The sequence below is a fragment of the Eleutherodactylus coqui genome, chromosome 5, assembly GCF_035609145.1.
Source record: "Eleutherodactylus coqui strain aEleCoq1 chromosome 5, aEleCoq1.hap1, whole genome shotgun sequence".
Lineage (NCBI taxonomy): Eukaryota > Metazoa > Chordata > Amphibia > Anura > Eleutherodactylidae > Eleutherodactylus > Eleutherodactylus coqui.
In genome coordinates, this window is record NC_089841.1 from 62,886,701 (window position 1) to 62,905,269 (window position 18,569).

At 44.4% G+C, this 18,569-nt stretch overlaps 1 protein-coding gene across 2 annotated transcripts in view; it reads right to left on the reverse strand.

Moving 5' to 3' along the window:
* PIK3C3 (phosphatidylinositol 3-kinase catalytic subunit type 3) overlaps nucleotides 1–18,569 on the reverse strand; it is a 145,502-nt gene that overhangs the window by 107,553 nt on the left and 19,380 nt on the right. The window contains exons 5-7 of one of the 2 annotated variants that reach the window (XM_066602623.1): nucleotides 16,854–16,880; nucleotides 10,020–10,106; nucleotides 6,865–6,960 (exon numbers count right to left, since the gene is read on the reverse strand). In XM_066602623.1, coding sequence (XP_066458720.1) covers nucleotides 6,865–6,960; nucleotides 10,020–10,106; nucleotides 16,854–16,880 — 210 coding nt within the window. The remainder of the gene's footprint in view (nucleotides 1–6,864; nucleotides 6,961–10,019; nucleotides 10,107–16,853; nucleotides 16,881–18,569) is intronic. The other variant, XM_066602624.1, reaches the window with a different exon arrangement.

An 18,569-nucleotide genomic window follows, 5' to 3' on the forward strand; every position in this document is an offset into this window, starting at 1 on the left:
TACCTGCTATAATACTGCCTCCTATGTACAAGAATATACCTACTATAATACTGCCCACCTTTGTACAAGAATATAACTACTATAATACTGCCCCCTATATACAAGAATATAACTACTATAATACTGCCCCCTATGTACAAGAATATAACTACTATAATACATATAGAGAACGGAGTAGGAGATATTCAGATTGGACTGTAATAGCGGCGTGCGGCTGGTAACAGGGGTCAGCCGTATCGCCAATCGTTCTCAGACAGGATAATAAGCCCCGAGGCAGCTGACTGCTAAACGTTTTGATTTTTGAGGAATAAAACTGAATGAGGAGACAGAGCGCTCCGAGAAGACGTCTCCGTTCAGTCTACGGAATTGCTCGGGTGATTTGGGGCCTGATTTCTATGCTAAGCTCGGAGAAAAAGTAGATGCAGGTCAGATGTGTTTGTGCCCCGTCTGACTATAGAAAGTAATGAGCTGCAGTACAGCACCGCAATAAGCAGCTCAGACACCCTTGTACCAGGACACCATCGCCGCACAAAAACACTTCTCGTAATTAAAGTGACATGTCCATATTTTAGGCCACTACCCTTCATTATAATCTACGGGAATACTGTGTGTATTATGCTGCAGACGGCCCGTCTTTCCGTGGGATCACAGCATTTTTTTGGTCTTGGGACAGTTGTGGTAAAAATGTCAAGTCTTTTACGGTACAGCTAGTGGTGTTCATTTTCATCAGTGCATTTTTCAGAATGTTTAAACAGACTGCAGTTTGGCTCCACCCTGTTGTCAGTCATGTGGCCTGAAACTTCAGCAGTTTCCAATTTAGGGTATGTTCACACACAGCAGAAGTGATGCGGATCCACCGCAGACTTTACCCACTCTACACACAACTGGTCAGCTAATCAGTGGCCACATGTTGTTCATGGCAATATCTCCAAGTCCCAAATAACCCAACTAATTCTCTGGATAATTGATTTTCTACTCTCGGAGAACCCCTTTAAGAGCGGTTGTTCAGTTGTAAACAGCCCATGCCTGAGGAATTATCTAGTGTGGATTGGAAACGTGTAGCGGAAACCCCATGATCAGTAAAGTTATCTAACCTAAAAGCTGCTTATATCGACTTGTCTTTGGACCAGTGCAGAATAGTCTTCCATCCTAGCTGTAGTATCCACAGGATAGCAGATCAGTAGGGGGTCTTCTGCCTGGGACCCTCTCCAATCAGACGTTTCTTTCTTTCTATAGGAAGCAGCCAACTGTAGCCAGGCTTGGTATTGCCTCTGGAGGGAATAGGCATTTTGCCTGTAATACCAAGTCTGGCCACTACAGTGGGTACAGTGCTGTCTACTTCCGGCAGAAAGCAACTCTGTGCATGAACACACTGGCTCAGAGAACAGCTGAGCGGAGGGGACCCAGGTGGCAGATCCCCACTATTTTAAGAATAGGCCATCAATAGTTTACAAATCGGACAACCCCTTAGATGCATTTAAGAGGTTTGATGGACGTGGCTCACCCTGACAAGCTCATGTGACACAATCACTGGGTGCTGGATTACCAAGGCCACTGGGGTCTAATGAAGATCTGCCATAGATATCTCTTTAGTGATACACTAAAAGGCAACAATGCTTTGGAATATGCAGCATATATAATAATTATGGGAATGAGAGAAGCAGAGTGGCTGTTTAGATGAATTGCTGCCATCTAGGCCGTTCTGTCCAAACCGTTAGGTGGTGTTGGGAGCAGCGGTTATGTGAAGACATGCACACACAAACAGGCTCCAGGCGGCCCAGACAGACCACCAGTAGATGATCGTTTGATCCACCGACAAGCACGCAGATGCAAAAGTTTAGTTGTCCACTGCACAGACACAGGTGCATCTTCATTTCAAATCCCTATTTCTGCCCGGACCATTTCCAAGAACTTAGCAGAAGGAAATTGGTGTCAAGTCACCCATTACATGGGTCCTGCCATTAACACCAACACTGCCGCCTTCGTTTGCAGTGAACAAGAAGCCTGGACTGCTACAGATCGCAACCATTTGGTCCTTAGTGATGAAGCCAGGTTCTGTTCAGGAGCATTGTATGGTCATATTCGAGTATGGAGGCCTCATGGTGATCACTTCAATCCTGCCTTCACTGTGGAGTGGCACACTGCCCCATCTGCAGATGTAATGGTCCTGGGGGGCTGTTGCATGTGACAGTCGGTCACCTCTAGTAGTGATCAAGTGACACTAACAGCTCAGGTACGTGTGCCGGACATCCTCTTCCAGAAGGAGAAGTCTCGCCAACACACAGCAAGGGTTTCCAGGAATATCTCTGCCAGGTTGCCACACTTCTTGGCCTGCTGAGTCAGCAGATTTATCGCCGATCGAGCATTTATGGAACTCATTTGGATGCCAGCTTTGGTAGTCTACTGGTGTGCAGGATCTCGAGAATCTGTGGGCACACACGCCACAGGATAACATATGGAGCCTGTATGCCCCAATGTCCAACTGTATCTCATCATGTATCCAGGCTAGAGGCGGCCCACCAGGCTACTAGAGCCTCAATGCCCAACCATATCATATGATGTATCCAGGCTAGAGGCGGCCAACCAGGCTCCTAGAGCCTCTGATGGAAAAAAAAAAAACAACGCTTTCTTAATGAATTCCTTCGATGTGATTAGAGTCTAGTGAGGACCCAATGCAATTCCAAATCTGCAATGCCAATTACTGGCCAAATTGCTGACCATTATGAGACGACTGAACCTGTAACAATATTTGGAGGAGCAGCACTTGAGGTTTTAGTGTTAGCAGCTCCTCTGATAAAGCGCTTCTTCTGCACAGTAAATCACTTCTTGTTGGCTCTCACTGACTTCCAATTTTCTCTTTCAACTGAGCATGGCATTAAGATACAATTCCCCATTAATACGCTGACATATAAACGTATTAGTGCCGGTGTGTTATCATTTATAAGCAGTGAGGCTGCAGCCACAACCACGCTTGGGTGGCCCTGATAACTTAGCGGGTAACACCGTCGTCCAATTACCAGGAATGCTGCAGAGAGTCGCAGGATCCCAGAGACTTAGACATCATGTAAGATGTGGAGTGGAACGAGGCCCCAGCGAGAGTCGGCTGCCGCGGCTTATAGCGATGTCACGTGTACGCTACCCCAGAGGGATGAGACTACATATACTATTCACTTGTACAGGTAGCGGTGTATGTATTGGGGGCTGCAGAATCTGAGCTCCACAGTCCTCCGCCTGTCCAATGCCCCTTTTCACAGGAGTATTATAAATGCCATGGGAGGGGGCTTGGTACAGATTTTGCATCAAAATCAAGGAGCTTTAAAGGGTCTTTAGTATTGATAACTTCAGGATAGGTCCTCAATAGTTGATTGCCAGGGGGTCCGCTGCTCAGGATCACCGCTGATCAGCTGTTTGCAGGCCCCACTGTCAGTGCCCATATTGAGGCCTGGGTTGGTACTGCAGTCACAGCTCCCATTTGATACAGATGGTCTTTCCTCATGAAAGCCCAGCATTACAGTCCTGGGAAAACTCCTTGGACTCTGTTCACATGGTTGTTTGAAATGGATCCCACGTGGATCTACCTCCTATAGACCGCAGGGAAGCTGTAAGATTTGCACACGCAGCTTCTGCAGCTCTGCCCATGGATTTACCCCAGTTGAATAGAATAAATCATATGCAAATTTCCAGGTGCAGAATCCCCATCCCCATGGAGAAGTGACCTGTGATATTTTGCTGCATGCGGATTACAAATGCGCAAGGATGGGGGGGGGGGGGGGGGGGGGATCATATATGGTGCGGATTCCCATTCAAATGATTTTGCTGCAGTTTCTGTGTCATATCCATGGTGATATCTGCTGTGGCTTTAGAGGGGTGGTCCAGCGACTTTACTGGTAGGTTTATGTCATGGCCTCCTCCAAGGGCGGGGGGGCTTTATTACAAAGGAATTAATCCCCCACTGCCACCGATGTGCCAAGTACTTAGATACCCCTTTAATAGCAACAATTTGGGGTTAAACATGTCATAACTGTTAGCATGCAACACACACACACACACACACACACACACACACACACACACACCTTAGACCTTGTCATAACAGGCACAAAAATCGTCATTTCTGACACATAATAGGTTATATTATGCGTTAGACCTACTTATGAGGGTGACAAGGAGGGTGTCTAGGTGAAAAGGGAATGGCGTGACTTAAGGCAGGAAAATCTGCCAAAATTGCAACAAAATCATGGCGCAAACTAAGCCAATACAAAAGTATCTAAAAGTGTGCCGTATTCACCACCTAGCATGAGCCACTGTGAATTTGCTCATTTTTAGACTTCCTGGTCCAGGTTTACACTATTGGAGCTACATTCTGTCTGTGGAATTCTACGGACAGCACATGGCCCCACTACAGGCCTGTAGGGCTAGACACAGCAGTGGTCCATGGCACGTCCTATCCTTGTCCATTATACAAACTGGAACTACCAGTGCATGCTGAATGCGCCAGGTATATGGGACAGCACACAGACTAGTGTCTAGGTCCTTTACAAAGCGCGCTATTCTTGAGTCTCTTGGTTGCAGTTCGCAGTCACGGTCAGTTTATGCCTACATTCAGGGGGTATTCATTCAGTAGTGCAATGGAGGTGTAGTTAAAAGCACATTAAAAACCACACTCGAAAAAAAGCATGGGGTTTTGCCGCAATTTGATTAGTTTTTCTTTCCCATTCTCACGATAAGGGCTTATATACACGGGGAAGAAGGTCGCACAAATTGTGTACATTGCAAAACGCACAAAGTTCACATGAATATGAACTCCATGAATGAAAAGCGCCTCGTATAGGCGTAAAAACGCACGTTGGCAAAAGCAATATCGGGCAGCACAATATAGCGCCTGTTCGTGCGAGTGTCTCAGCACAATACGGCGCTTGTTCGTGCGAGTCTCTCAGCACAATATGGCGCTTGTTCGTGCGAGTCTCTCAGCACAATATGGCGCTTGTTCGTGCGAATGTCGCCTAACAGCGATTCTTATTACAGACAATAAGAATGATGTGAAGTGTTAAGCAGAAACGCATCGAGATCGCCCCCACGTCAGGTGAACACCGCACACGTGTCATTGCCGCGGATTTAAAATCAACCCCACCCAACCAGATCTCCCGTTACCCACAGTGCAGTTGCCACACTTTTTGCCAGTTTGGAGAAACAGGTTCCATCACCAATAAACTGAAAAACGGACTGAAAGCAGTAAACACTGTTCGGGCCTCATACGACAAGAGCTCACAACGCAGCACTCGTCGTCAGTCTCAAGAATGTGGGGTTAGCCGTAGCGCCACCCAGCGAGTTATATGGCATCCATACCAATTACAGATGATGCAACACCTGTTGGAGGACGACCCAGACCGGAGGAGAGAGTTGTCAGATGGGTGATGCAGCAACTGCAGATGAACCCTCATTTTCTCCATCCGTGAGGAGGCCGGTTTGGCCACTGCATTGTGAGTAATGGTTGGGTGGCGTTGGCTGAAATCTGCCGCCATGACAAGTTTGCATCATTCACCTGACATAAGGAGGACCTCAACACGTTCTGCTTGAGAGAACGCCATCATTCACGTTCAAAAAAGAGAATGAATAAAGTTATGATAAAGTGAAGCACGCCGTTGTATTTCAGGTGAAATTCTCTGCCGTCTGATATATCACATCTACCTTCCCAATGAAAAAATCATGAATCCAAGATGGTGGCATTCAAAATGGCTGTCACGTTAGTGACATGGCCTAACAGGTTTACCCTTCCCGCACAGCTTGTATGCAAAATTGGATCACCGGCTGCCAAACTATTTTCCTTCTCTATGGGTGTACCAACACTTGAGACACCCTCTACATCGCGAAGCACAAGCGCCCACCAGTTAAAAAAAGAGACAGGATTCCAGCGCTGTGAAGGTATGGCAGATGGCGCCAAGAGGGTAACGACAAACGATCGCTGTGATCAAACGGTGCACCACCTGTTCCAGGCATAGGGCACGTGCGCTGTAACTAGCCGTACATCGGCATGAGCGTCGCACCCGCCCGCCATACATGATTAATAGTAGGAGGCGTTTTACTTCAAAGCAGATCTGCAGACAAACTTCCTAATAACTTTCCCTTTCTCAGAAGGGCGGCCGCAGAATTCTGGTCACATACTGAGCTGTAAGTCGTCACTTATCAATGTCTTCAGGGAAGGCAATCCGAAATAAATTCCTGTCTACCATGACAACGTAAAATGAGAAAAACACCTCTCCTGCCAGCAGCCGGTAATACTTTATCACAGACTCAGGGGCTTTCGCAAACGCGGGCAGTCGCTGAAGAATAAGACAGAACGAGCGTGCGGACTAATCACGGGATAGAGAAGGGAAGAGCAGGACGGCACGGAGCAGACAGAACAAGAAAAAAAGGCATATCAGACATGACTGTATTATAGATGGAGTCACCCAGGGGAGCCGCGTCACTTCTATCCTCGCGCAGCCACATTAGACTGAAAGCTATGGTAGAAGCGCCAGCCGAGGGTTAGGCCTCATTCACATTTATATGCTGTCTGCACACGGACAGAACACTGATCTGTTACAATCAACGAGGCCACGCAGATGGACTTCCGATTTTCTCAGAGGTATGTCACCCAATTCAAGTCAATGGGTGCATAAAAAGGATGACCTACGTGCGCACTCCGCTTTTCATGGATCATTGCTAAGCAATGCTAGGAAAGAAATCCCCCCCCCCTCAATGTGCAAGAAGCTGTCAGATAACAGATGATCGGTGGGGATCCTGAGCGGTGCACCCCCGCTGATCCTGAGGATAGGCCATCAACACTCCAGTTCTGTCAATGGAGAACTACAACCATCATATTACCTTCTCATAGTAGACTATTCCGTATTCCTTGTCATCACTCTTCACACAGGGAAATTCCACCATCAGATACATGAAGTTGGAGCTGCGCTTTTCACTCTGCGACAAAGAAATAAAATACAAGTAACTATCAAATCAGATTGTTCTGCAATGTTCAAAAAAAACGAAAGCGACACTTTGATAACACATCAGATTTTGATGATCGCTGGCGTCTCCAGACTCTTTCACACTCATAATGTGTTGAGTGTGACCCTGCTGTTATATGTGAGGGCAATGAGGTGCCAATGGCGGATCTGTTCATTCTGGTGTTCTCTGGAGAATGAAAACCGCATGCATTTTTTTTTTTATGCAGTTGAAAAAAAAACAAAACACAAAACACGCACCATAGAGAATAACTTGCCGATTGTGGAAGGGGTCTCACTGCCGAGAGCACCGCCAATCTTGAGAACAGGAGTCCCATGTCTCTTGCCCTCCTCACTGCCAAGCTCCGTGCAGTGTGGATGAAGCTGAACGGAGCGCTGGCCAGGCAAGCACACTAGCGCTCCATTCACTTTCACTGGGACTGCGGATACACCCGAGCGGTTGCCGCTTGGCCGTTTGCGTCGGCCCCATTGAAATTAATGGATCATTCGTCACTGCGGAGGAAGAAGCAACTGCCGCAGCAATGGTTCTTGAGATGAGTGGGGGTCTCAGTGGTCAGCAAGTTATGCCCCATGCTGTGGATAGGGGGATCATGTGTACTCTTGTTACAATCTCTTCAAGAACAACTGAACAAAGATTAAACAATAAATACATTTCCTCAAAATGGTACCAATAAAAAGTACAGCTTGACCTGCAAAACCCAAGTCCTCACACAGCCCTGTGTAACTTTGAGAGGACAACAGGCAAGGGACGTTCGCAATACCAAATGTCTAAACCCTCACTGCAGAACACGGATTAGAAAAGTCAAACAAGGCTCCGCAGATCCACCTAGTGGCCGTCCGTGAGATGGCTTCTAGATGTAGTCAGTGACATTTAAGGCTGAGCAGCTCATTATAGAGAGCAGCTATAAAGACTTCAGAAGGTTATCGAGGATCTTGGCTAATAACGCCGCACAATAAAACGGACTTCAATTATCATTAGACTAAAGGGGAAAAGAGTCCATGTGATTGTAGAGTAGACGGAGGACAGAAGTGTGCCTGCACAAGACAGGGGGGTTATTTGCATCTATCCCCATGAAGAGCAGGTAAGATAGCGGCGCCCCCTGGTGCTGCTGGACCAACGCCACCATGACGTCAAATCCTTTATCAACAGCCAAGCACTTGGGCAGAGCAACTGTATAAATCATCAAATGTAAATGAGGAGCCTGAAGGGAGGGTCAGATCAAAGAACACATTCTTTAACCCATTAAAGGTCAAGGCCTATTTTGACAATTTTGGGGGAATTTTCAGCTCTACTTTTCAAACGCCATGATTTTTTTTTATGTTTCAGTTGATGTGGCGATAAAATAGCTTATTTTTTGCATTGCAAGTTAGTTTTATTGGTACCATTTTTGGATGCATATAATATATTGTAAAGCTTTTTTTTTCCTCCCTGCCCTACAAAAAAAAAAAAAAACAAAAAAAAAAAAACAGTTCTGACTTTTTTTTCTTCTTTACAGCGTTAGGCCAGTTTCACACGGTCCGATTCCAAATGCAGGAGTTCCGCAGCAGATTCCAGTTGTGAGCCCGGCCAGTGACCCTGCGTACGGCACTTCACTGTAATGTGTATGATTGCGGAGGCTCGCAGGCGGTTATACGCAGCAGAGGGCTTTCTTTTTGTATGCTGGTTTGTACTTCCCGCATCGTTACTTAGTGATGACGCAGGTACCTCAGCCTATATGCAGGTCACACGCCTCAATTTACATTACCGGAGAACGTCAATGCGGTAAAATAGAGCATGCCGCAATTTTTCTTCCGCTCGCAGAATTTGCAATTTGGGCCTGTGAGTGTGAAGGATAATTTGAGAATGCATGCCTTTCAATGCCTGAGGTTTACCGCGGATTGTCTGCGTTTGAGTTAAAAATGGTCTGTCTTTGATTAAATGATCATTTCTCAATGATCGCACCGGTTAGAAGACTCAATTATTCTCTGTGGAGATCTAGATCAGTGACATCAACAAGACGTCGGTTTTATTTTAAACTACACTCCTCATAGTTGTTGTGACAAGTGCAGGGACTATATCTGGGGTGACTCGGATATTAAGCTCCACACGAACTCCTACATGAGTGCTGGTCTTTGCCCATGGGATTGACTTCCATCCCTCCTAATAGCTCATGGTGTTGGTGGCCTGCCCTCTCCCTGGGATTTTATTATAGAGGAGGCCCTGCCTTACTATTATGGAGTTAGAAAGCATCCAAGTTCATTTAGTGTTGTAACTTCAGAATGGATCCTCCTCCTGGGCCTGGGGAGACCTCTACTAGAGGGGGGGGGGGGGGTGTATGTATTTTAGGCCTTAGGTTCAGGCCCACTTTTATTTTGAGTTCTTAAATACTAAAAGTTAAATTTTAGATTCAACTCCGTTAAAGATCTGAATGTCAGCGCATTACTAGATGGGGGCGCCTATCCAGTGTACGGTAAATCAGATCTATATAGCATATCTACACTACTGTCTTAGCATTGATTGTGGCAGATCACATAACGTTATGCAAGAAATATTTAAAGAACTGCTAAACATTAAATATACTCACATACAGTGCTGCATTCCACCATGGCACCAGCAATGACTAGTAACTGGGCACAGGAATGGCACTTCTGCAGCCACTTCCCTCAGTAGTGCGCCTGCCTCCCTTACCACAACTACACTCAGTATAGGCCAACTTCCCAAAACTAGAGGGTCACAATAGGACATGGCAGACCACGTTATCTGGGATTAATAGAGGGCGCATTACTAACGCTAATCCAACCTACAGAGACCCGACGGATGCTGCATAGAAGTGCTGACTACACCTCGCCTCCTAGGGGTTCACATATTTTTACACACTTGAGTTCGGCTTACCTTAGTGCTTTCATATGATTTTCTTACAAATGTTCAAACCGAAGAGACAGCGACAAAGAAGTTTAGTAATGTTAGGCCAACAGTGGGATGTAACACATGGGAAGGCACAGCGGCTGCTGCTGAGATCACGCCAAGACACTTACCTCATTGATCATTTCAATCTCGCGGAAAGTCAGTCGATCCAGCCAGTCCACTTTAACCATGTGACCTTGTCGGTGCGCCTTAGTGAGCTAAAAAAACAAAGGTCCCATTAACAGTTACATAAAGAAATAGAAAACGCACAGTACCCTAGGGAGACGGCTAATCTTTTCAAAAGGCAAAGATGACACAAGGGGTTACCAGGTTACTTGACAACCCCGTTTCAATAGGGGCAAAGGGTTAATAATAAACTAAAACATACTTATCCCGACATGGCACCAGGATCCAGCGCTGCAGCCTCGCTGTGGTCCCATTGGTTATTGTGATCGCTGATGTCACAGGAAATCAGGAGAGCGCTGCAGCCAAGCTGCCTATATACCTCAATGAGCAGTATTCAGCTGCTGGAAGGAGCCGGAACGCAGCAAAGACATCCAAGGAGGAACAGAGTGAGCCCCACAGCCCCCTCATTCTACCAATTAGCAGGGGTCTCAGCAGGTGGACAACCACTGATCAATACCTTTGACATATCAAGAGTTAGCTGAAAGTGTGTGTACTCTTTAAAAAGAGTATTACAAATGTCTAAGCAGCTTTACATGTATGTACATTCTTGTACATAGGGGGCAGTGTTATACTAGTTCTATTCTTGTACATAGGAGCAATATTATAGTTGTTATATTCTTGTACATAGTGGGCAGTATTATAGTAGTTATATTCTTGTACATAGGGGGGCAGTATTATAGTAGTTATATTCTTGTACATAGGAGCAGTATTATAGTAGTTATATTCTTGTACATAGGAGGCAGTATTATAGTAGTTATATTCTTGTATATAGGAGCAGTATTATAGTAGTTCTATTCTTGTACATAGGGGGCAGTATTATAGTAGTTATATTCTTGTACATAGGGGCAGTATTATAGTAGTTATATTCTTGTACATGGGAGGCAGTATTATAGTAGTTGTATTCTTGTACATAGGAGGCAGTATTATAGTAGTTATATTCTTGTACATAGGAGGCAGTATTATAGTAGTTATATTCTTGTACATAGGAGGCAGTATTATAGTAGTTATATTCTTGTACATAGGGGGACAGTATTATAGTAGTTATATTCTTGTACATAGGGGACAGTATTATAGTAGTTATATTCTTGTACATAGGGGACAGTATTATAGTAGTTATATTCTTGTACATAGGAGGCAGTAATATAGTAGTTATATTCTTGTACATAGGGGGCAGTAATATAGTAGTTATATTCTTGTACAAAGGAGCAGTATTATAGTAGTTCTATTCTTGTACAAAGGAGCAGTATTATAGTAGTTCTATTCTTGTACATAGGGGGCAGTATTATAGTAGTTCTATTCTTGTACATAGGGGGCAGTGTTATAGTAGTTCTATTCTTGTACATAGGGGGCAGTGTTATAGTAGTTCTATTCTTGTATATAGGGGGCAGTGTTATAGTAGTTCTATTCTTGTACACAGGGGGCAGTATTATAGTAGTTATATTCTTGTACACAGGGGGCAGTATTATAGTAGTTATATTCTTGTACATAGGAGCAATATTATAGTAGTTATATTTCTGTAGACAGGGGGCAGTATTATAGTAGTTATATTCTTGTAGACAGGGGGCAGTATTATAGTAGTTATATTCTTATACATAGTGGGCAGTATTACAGTAGTTATATTCTTGCACATAGGGGGCAGTATTACAGTAGTTATATTCTTGTACCTAGGGGGCAGTATTATAATAGTTATATTCCTGTAGACAGGGGGCAGTATTATAATAGCTATATTCCTGTAGACAGGGGGCAGTATTATAATAGCTATATTCCTGTAGACAGGGGGCAGTATTATAATAGCTATATTCCTGTAGACAGGGGGCAGTATTATAATAGCTATATTCCTGTAGACAGGGGGCAGTATTATAATAGCTATATTCCTGTAGACAGGGGGCAGTATTATAATAGCTATATTCCTGTAGACAGGGGGCAGTATTATAATAGCTATATTCCTGTAGACAGGGGGCAGTATTATAATAGCTATATTCCTGTAGACAGGGGGCAGTATTATAATAGTCATATTCTTATACATAGTGGGCAGTATTATAGTAGTTATATTCTTGTACATAGGAGCAATATTATAGTAGTTATATTCCTGTAGACAGGGGGCAGTATTATAGTAGTTATATTCTTGCACATAGGGTGCAGTATTATAGTAGTTATATTCTTGTACACAGGGGGAAGTATTATAGTAGTCATATTCATGTACCTAGGGGGCAGTATTATAGTAGTTATATTCCTGTACATAGGAGGCAGTATTATAATAGTTAAATTCTTGTACATAGTGGCAGTATTATAGTAGTTATATTCCTGTAGACAGGGGGCAGTATTATCGTAGTCATATTCCTGTACATAGGGACAGTATTATAGTAGTTATATTCTTGTACATGGTGGCAGTATTATAGTAGTTATATTCCTGTAGACAGGGGGCAGTATTATAGTAGTTATATTTTTGTACATAGGAGGCAGTATTATAGTAGTTATATTCTTGTACATAGGGGTCAGTATTATAGTAGTTATATTCTTGTACATAGAGGGCAGTATTATAGTAGTTTTATTCCTGTAGACAGGGGGCAGTATTATAGTAGTTATATTCTTGTACATAGGAGGCAGTATTATAGTAGTCATATTCTTGTACATAGTGGCAGTATTATAGTAGTTATATTCCTGTAGACAGGGGGCAGTATTATCGTAGTCATATTCCTGTACATAGGGACAGTATTATAGTAGTTATATTCTTGTACATGGTGGCAGTGTTATAGTAGTTATATTCCTGTAGACAGGGGGCAGTATTATAGTAGTTATATTTTTGTACATAGGAGGCAGTATTATAGTAGTTATATTCTTGTACATAGGGGTCAGTATTATAGTAGTTATATTCTTGTACATAGGGGTCAGTATTATAGTAGTTATATTCTTGTACGCAGGGGCAGTATTATAGTAGTTATATTCTTGTACCTAGGAGGCAGTATTATAATAGTTAACTTCTTGTATGTAGGGGGCAGTATTCTAGTAGTTATATTCTTGTACGTAGGGGGCAGTATTATAGTAGTTATATTCTTGTACATAGAGGGCAGTATTATAGTAGTTATATTCTTGTACACAGGGGGCAGTATTATAGTAGTTATATTCTTGGTCAAATTCAAATGATCCAGCGATTGTTTTGGAAGGATAATTGTTCTGTTTAAAAGCTCCCTTAGAGAGAACAACATTCTAAATGTGTACAATTCATGATCAGCAAAGAAAATGTTTGCCAAGTTACTGAATAAAACATTAATAGTGTCTGAATGTAACCTCTATAATCATATTTCATGTAGTTATGCCTTGTGCTGCTCAATCCTGTATCCTGCTAAGAAAGTAAACAATTCTTCTTTAACCCACATAGATATTTACAGCGGGCAAAAAGAAAAAGCAATGAAATTGTACATTAGTTTATAGACAGAGGAAAGTAATTCGGACCTGATACAATTGGAAGTCTTAATATTCTACAAACCAGCACACGGCACGGTGGCCGTCAGGCTACAAACACAATCCAGTACATGCAGCAGAGCTGATGCCGTGCAGCTCTTGGCCCGGACATACAGAAGGTGACATCTCCACACACAATGCACATCTCAGCAAGGTTATTTGCTTGGAGCATTTTATTAGCACATTGTGAGAAAATAAATAAAAATCTACAAATTTCTTTTTTGTTGAGAACTGAGCTTCTACACGATTTAAATATATGGCTAGAGATTACCATTATGGCATCTCTTCACAGGTCTATTTTAGCAAGTGTTTGTGTGCCCAATAAATAACAATCTGGAGCATCTTTTCTTAGGACTTTTCATTTTGCTGTCCCTCTATTATTCCTCCTGGAAATGTACAACTACTGCAATTTGACAACTGGGAGTAACCAAAAAAGGTTATGTCACTGACGGGACCCCACCCTCCTGAAAGGCGAGGGTCCTCGAGTTAGAACCCACACCAATCGCACATTTGTGACATTTCCTGTGAACATGTGTCATGAATGTGAGAGACTGGAATAGAGAGAACGTTTTTATTAGATGCAGTGTCTGACTGCCCATTTCCAAAACAACATGGTATGAGCTCCTGTACACGAGCGTAGGTGTACACGCACTCGCAAGAGCATGATGCGCTTGCACTCTGAATGGAGCGCCATCACGTTATTTTTTTTTAGCGTATTGATGCCATTTAATGTAAATTTTTTGCGTTGACGGGCCTGGTCACATTGGCGCAGGATACACCTGTGCCATTATTGGACTAGTTGAGCAGCCTAATTAGTCCCCGGTGTTATCAATTAACAGTTAGGTGTGTGATTTTGTGCCGACAGGGTGCACATTTGCGCACTCCGATAGACTCCTATGGTGCCCTAATACGCACAAAAATAAGAGCATGTTGCGTCTTTTTTTTTTTCGCTCAAAGTGCCAAAATTCCCCGTGTGCAGGAGCCCTGAAGGAGAACTCACAAACCTGTAGGCAGAATGCTGTGTATACGGACCCTGTATGGCAGCATGTGGAGCCTTTATGGACCTGTATTACAGACCGCCTGGCACGGTTTATTTACAGAGCTCTAGAGGTTTATACCCATACCCCTGCACTGGGCAAGAACTGCCGAACATTATCAGAAGGCACAAGGGTATATACAGTACATAGCAATCCATAGATAAGTATACAAAGGCCCATTGCTTGAGGAGCTCCATGAAGAGCTTTGGCTGTAGTCACGAGGGCGAGTGCGATTCTGGACTGTGAAAAACTGACTGTTTCCCATGCAGCTTTCTTGCCACACATTTTTCTTTTCCCCGCACTTGCCGGTTCTTGTCTCCCTGTCATCCCCATAGTAACCTGCGTTACAAATGCCTCAAATTGCATGTGATTGGGTTTTGTTTTAGTGATCCTATAAAAAAGAACGGGCGATTCTTAAAGAATCGTCACACAAAAACAGGACGTGCAGCGACTTTACTAATTTGGAGGATCAGTCCAAGAGGAAAACCACTTGTGTGAAATGAACCTTTTTTTCTGTGTGAGTTCTGTCCATCCCGGAATCAGAGACCCCAGTGTGACTACAGCCTCGAAGACGAGGGCGACCGCGAACAGTGTAGACTAAACGACAACTGAGCAGCTCAGCGGACCTCTGACCGGATACCCAATACCTCCTTACACAAAGTTCCTCCTCAACTGCCAAGCGGTGCTAGGGTGGATTACTCCAGCTGTCCCTGTATTTTATGGCACTTAGGGAATAAAGGCAAAACCACTTCCTACAAAGAGCGGCGCTCCCCTCCTGTGCGGATTCCTTTCATAGGGTGGATTTCATCTACATTGGTCGGATGCTGAGCCGCAGATCCGGTTCAAAATAGCGGAAGAAAAACTGTTGCATGCAGCACTTTTTGTTCCGCCTAAAAAGCCAGACAGATGAGTGGAAATCAAACAGACCCCATTATAGTCAATGGGGTCCAATCATCACCGTTCAGTTCCATCCTGAAACGAAGCAGTTCGGCCATGGGGATTCCCCTTTGCTGCTCCCCAAACCCTCATTTAGTGCATTTGTCTTGCAAGTGCGATGTGTTTTACGAGTTAGGTGTATGGGGAGCTTTCCCAGCGCATGTGTATAATAAGCATTAGGGCAGTATGAGAAGAGACTTGGTTCTTTTGTGATGCAGCGTTGGTTCAATCATGGATTCTGCATTCTATGTGGGGACAGAACCCGGGCAGCGCCATAGAGACGAATACGTGAGGCGGAGACCTCTTTGGTCTCAGTATCACAAAGTTTGCAACTGTCAGTCTTTTCCATGGGATAGAAAAGTGGCGTCCTTAACCAAAGAGTTCTCCGTCCTTGGCTGTATTCACATCCATCCATTTTTCTGGAAGGAAAAAAAAAAATCCCAAATTCACAAGTGTGTTATTGACATCACTGTGTGAACACACCCTTACGTATTCTTCCCTATGGCGCCTCCAGGTCGCATCCTCATGCAGTTTTCTGCATGGAGAACCGAGCCAGCGCTGCACCGCAGAAACGTGAAAAGAGCCTTACTGTAAAAATGCAAGCTGGATCACGAAAGTCCCCAAAAAAGTATTTTTTTTTTTAAATATTCCCATCCCCGGTTCTGCCTTTAACTATTTTTTTTTCTTTTTATGGAACCTGTCACTTCCAAACAGCACCAAAAACTAAGTTATGGTGCTGTTTGGGAAGGTGACGGGATCTGGGGGATAGATTTCTTTTTTCGTACTCGCCTGTTCTCCTGTCCCAGTGTGAAAATCTGACTCTCTTTAGCCTCTGACATACCATCACCTTCCTAAAGCGCACCATAACCATACTCTAGGGGGTTTCACTCCTGCGCAGTACACAACACACCAGCCAGCATTTTTCCCCTTCGTGGTCAGATAATTGCTTTTTTTTTGGAAGTGAAATATGGACACAGATGACCATGGTGGTTGTAAAAGCAGCCGGACGAGAGCAAATCCATCCATCTCCATTACAGAACCAACCTGCAGCAAAAATTCACCATTGTTCCAAGGAGGGGGGGGGGGGGGCGGCAGTAAAATCCCCTTATCCTGCACTTTTTCCCCACGAGCTCCTCTGGACAACATCCGTGTCCATTTTTCCTTTATAAAACTTACGTTTCATAAAGGGACAGTAAACGTCTAACTCCCTCTCATCCACCTGCTAAGGCGGCAGCAGCACTCAACAAACAGCAAATCACTGCAACCGGATGGAAGCCGCGTCCGTGACGCTGAAGCGGCAAGCGCACCACATGACCGCGTGCATGCTGGAACACGAGTACTTACTTCCTCCACTCGCTCCTTACCAGACTCCTGCATTAAAGAGAGTTCAGGAACGAATGAGAAACACACAAACCACATTATCCCCCAAATCCTCCACCCCTGTCCCTTAATCATGGCTTGCTTTGCCAAGGCTATTGTTCATTTGGTCCTGCCAATAAAGCTTTTTGAATTTCAATTTGACATTAAAAGGTGCTTTTCCACTATCATTATATTTTAACAGCTGGGCATCACAAACCAAAAAGTACTCTCCTCTCCACAGCCCCCGGGAAACAGCTGAGCGGCTCTAGTGTTGCCCCGGGCATGTACGCCCGGCGAAATTCAGGTGACAGCTGCAGCGTTACCGCCCTGAACTCCCGACATCACGGTGCTATGGATGTGAGCACTGAGGTCAGGAGAACAATCCGTGAACCTGCAGACGTATACATGTACACAAACAGAGTGCTTCCCCAAAAATAAGACGAATGCAAGCCCTACCCTAAAAATAAGCAATCACCTAGCAGCCGCGGTCCAGGTCCCTCCCGCTGCTCTCTGAAGTTCCGTAGCTCCGCCGCACTTCCCGCACTCCTCAGCTGCCGACAGGTCACTTCCTGGTTGCAGGGATTATAAATCCTGCTTGCAGGAAGCGATGGCTCTTATTGGTTCAGCAAGCACTGCCCTCGGCCAATCAATGCAGCTCTCGCTGAACCAATGTGACGGCTATGATTGGTTCAGCAAGCCCTGCCCTCAGCCAATAAAAGCCATCACTTCCTGGAGGTGGGATTTAGGTTTCCCACAACCAGGAAGTGATTTTCTGTCAGCGGCGGAGGAGTGCAGGACGTGTGGCAGAGCCACAGAACGGACAGAGACCGCTAGGCAAGTAAAATAAGACAATCCCCAAAAAGACAAAAATTAGTATGACAGGGTCCTATTTTCGGGGCAGCATGGTAAACTATATTATACATACACACACCTTTTGCACTGCCAGTGGCCAGAATAATAAGTAATGTTCACAGTTTTTCGCATCTAAATGTCAAAATTAAAAAAAGCAAAAAGCGCTGAGTAGCTTTATACACAGAGACCTTCATGCATTTTTGCACTAATGTTTCATTTTTTATTAAAAATGCGTAAAAGTTTGTATTAGTGGCTCAGGCCTCGGTCACACAAGCGTTTTTTTTGTGCACAAATAGGTGCTCAAAAAGAGCGCTTCTAAAATAATCAATGGGTTCCTATAGAAGAGCTCACATGAGAGCGGTGCGTACCAAAGATAGGACATGCTGCAGATCACATGTAGCTCCATGGTGCGCACCAAAGATAGGACCTGACCCATCTTTGGTGCAAGCTGCGCAGGAGTTTCCATTGACACTTATGGGAGCAGTATAAAGAAATTCCTATGCAGGAAGAGAAGATTTTCTGCTTCTGACAGCAGGACATTTAAAACTTCATGCCCCGATACACATCTTAAATGTCAAGCTGTAAACTTCTGCTAGTCCCTGCGGGGATTAGGGACTCCCGAGGGTTCCCTTAATCCTTGCAGGGACTAACAGAAATTTACATCGGGACATTTGAAATGTCCTTCTGGGTAGCAGGCTTTAAAGGTCCTGTTCTAAGTCTACATTTACCCATGTTGCTTTCCTCGCCGCTCTGATTCCCTCCACCAACCACAGGCTCCCCTTGCTTTCCAGCAGCCACTACCTGCCTTCACAATCGTTTCAAACCCAATCCCTGGCCTCAGCCATCATG